Source organism: Aplysia californica, unplaced genomic scaffold, assembly GCF_000002075.1.
Source record: "Aplysia californica isolate F4 #8 unplaced genomic scaffold, AplCal3.0 scaffold00723, whole genome shotgun sequence".
NCBI lineage: Eukaryota > Metazoa > Mollusca > Gastropoda > Aplysiida > Aplysiidae > Aplysia > Aplysia californica.
In genome coordinates, this window is record NW_004797993.1 from 275,485 (window position 1) to 277,983 (window position 2,499).

Sequence of the window (2,499 nt, forward strand, 5' to 3'; positions counted from 1 at the left end):
CACACACACAAACACACACACACATACACACACACACACTCACTCACACACTCACACACTCACACATACACACACACACACACACACACACACACACACACACACACGCGCGCGCGCGCGCGCGCGCGCGCGCACACACACGCACACACAGGTGCTTTTAGGCGTACAATATTTTCATGCAAGTCAATAAGCAGGGAAACATTTGTTTGTTACTTATGTGTAAGAATACTTGTGAGGAAACCTAAGGGTGGCTTGTTAGTTTACCGCGAAGAGGACTGGCTATGGTTATATAATACATGTATACATGTAGTTTGTTTTACCTAGATTTACGAGATAGTTCTCATCGTCTTCAGAGAGTCCACCCTCTTCCTGTTTGGGAGCAATCTTTTTCACACTATCAAGCTCAACCAACTCGAGCTCATTATGATCTTCGTAGCTGTCGTATGTAACAGGCGCCTCGTTCCTCCCAGCAGGGACATCTCCGAGCCGCAGATAATCATCCCTTTCCTTGACGGAGATGTAGCTTCCCGCACTGAGAGCTCCCCGTGCCTGGCCCAGCGGCAGAACGGCGGGGGCAGCAAGTGCCAACAACAGGGTGGTGGCCACCACGAGGCCCAAGAAGGGGGAGAACTTCATCGTTGAACGAAGGTCTGGAGACCGCTGTTGAAAAAAAAGAAGTAATTCCACGATCATACTAGATCTATAGTTTTTGAACTATTCAGTAATCTACAAGCACCATAAAAATACAATCGAAATGGTCCAAGAGAGCCTCGAGGCAAAAAGAGGTGGTCTTTAGCAGTGGCGTCGCATGGGTTGCACACAAGGTGGTGCATAATCTATCTATATTTACAACTGTTTCTAGATGAAACCGCATAAAAGCTGTAATAAAGTGAAACAATACTAACAACGCACAATGCTTACAATCTGAGAAGATTTAATGATTTCTTAATTACTTCGTGCAGCACCAGGACTTGCTACACGCTAGAGGGAGACAACTGTTTCGATACCCATTCTTCATTGAGTTACCATAGACTCTACCAGTGTAGTAGATAGGCTAGTGGAAACTTGGATCAAATTTTTAGCTTGCATCAAACTGGTGCTGCGAAGAGGAGTCTCGTGCACCTTTCTTCCTGGGCAGGAAGAACGATGCCTAGATTTCTCTACAGTGACTAAAATAACTTCGGTGCAAAGATTTTGTTTGCTCCCAGCAGAAACTACCGCAGCCAGTGGGTGACGGATCGCAAGGATGTAGTAATGTACATGTAGATCTAGAGCACTGACTGGTTTAGAACAATAATTAGAAAAGGGGAGCGGGTGGGGTTTGACGGCCAGGGTTAGGCGGAGCGCTTGCACCAATTGCACCAATGGCGCCCCACCACTGGGAGAAAAGTCTTTAGTCAAGTGGACGTCTTGAACAGTGTCTTTTAATACACAACGTTTTTCACCACTAAAAAACCCACCCAAAAAAAAACAAAGGGGGGGGGGGGGGAGGTGTGATAGGGCAGGTTCGACGGTATTTAATTTTCAGACGACAGTTTTGAAAGGTTTACTTTTACTCATAAAAGCGTACTTTGTGCCTGTCTGTAATCAATAGGCCTAATCAGAGGATTGGTGCGCTGTCGGTGACAGTGTTATGTCTGACAAATGAGTCCATAATGTGTCGGCGAAGTCAATGTTGAGCTGAAAGCTTAGATTACAACAACGATGTATGAATGACCACAGTCCATTAATGTCGCTCCACCCGACAATCAAAGTTGAACTTTTTCTAAATCATATTCCAAAAGAATTTGGCTCAGTTTTATCTGTTAATTGCGCAAAAATTAATTTGTTCAAGGAGTGTCTAATAAGAAAATATTTGGAATAAAAATCCCGGGAAAAAAAGAAAAGCTGGCTAAAGAAGCCTGTTTTTAGTCACCATTTGACACAGTCTGGTAGTGGTAGATTTCGAATGAAATCCGAACAAGTTTCTGTTGTAAATTGCAAATATTATCTGTCGTGTACACCATGGAATGCAGTGGACATGAACACAATTAATATTATCATTTTATTACATTTACTTGATTCTACAATGACACTTCTTGCGCATAATAGGCTATATGGAGGACAGGCTTAACTGAACATTTAGACCTATAGGCCTATATTATGCAATTTTTCTTTCTTTTTTGCCAACGTATTACACAATGTATTGTATTTATAATCAAATAGTACGAGTGAATCACGGAGAAGGGGTTGTTTTTATGTTTTAAAAAAAAGCCATTTGATTTTAAAGCTGTTATTTTCTATAATTTATTTTCGTAGCTCGTCTTATAAAACCTGCAATATCTCTTTTTAAAAAAATCTAAATTAAAGCTGGTTCATAATTGAGAAAACAACAACCCCATAGTTTGAAATCGCATGTACCTTTATCTCAGTTTTAAAAATTCACGACATATTATGGGGCCTATTAGTCACACACACACACACACACACACACACACACACACACACACACACACACAC

At 41.8% G+C, this 2,499-nt stretch overlaps 1 protein-coding gene across 1 annotated transcript in view; it reads right to left on the reverse strand.

Moving 5' to 3' along the window:
- Window positions 1–2,499, reverse strand: part of LOC101846462 (zinc finger CCCH domain-containing protein 13) — a 13,328-nt gene that overhangs the window by 10,036 nt on the left and 793 nt on the right. The window contains exon 2 of the mRNA XM_005108821.3: window positions 321–660. Coding sequence (XP_005108878.1) covers window positions 321–636 — 316 coding nt within the window. The 5' untranslated portion in view covers window positions 637–660. The remainder of the gene's footprint in view (window positions 1–320; window positions 661–2,499) is intronic.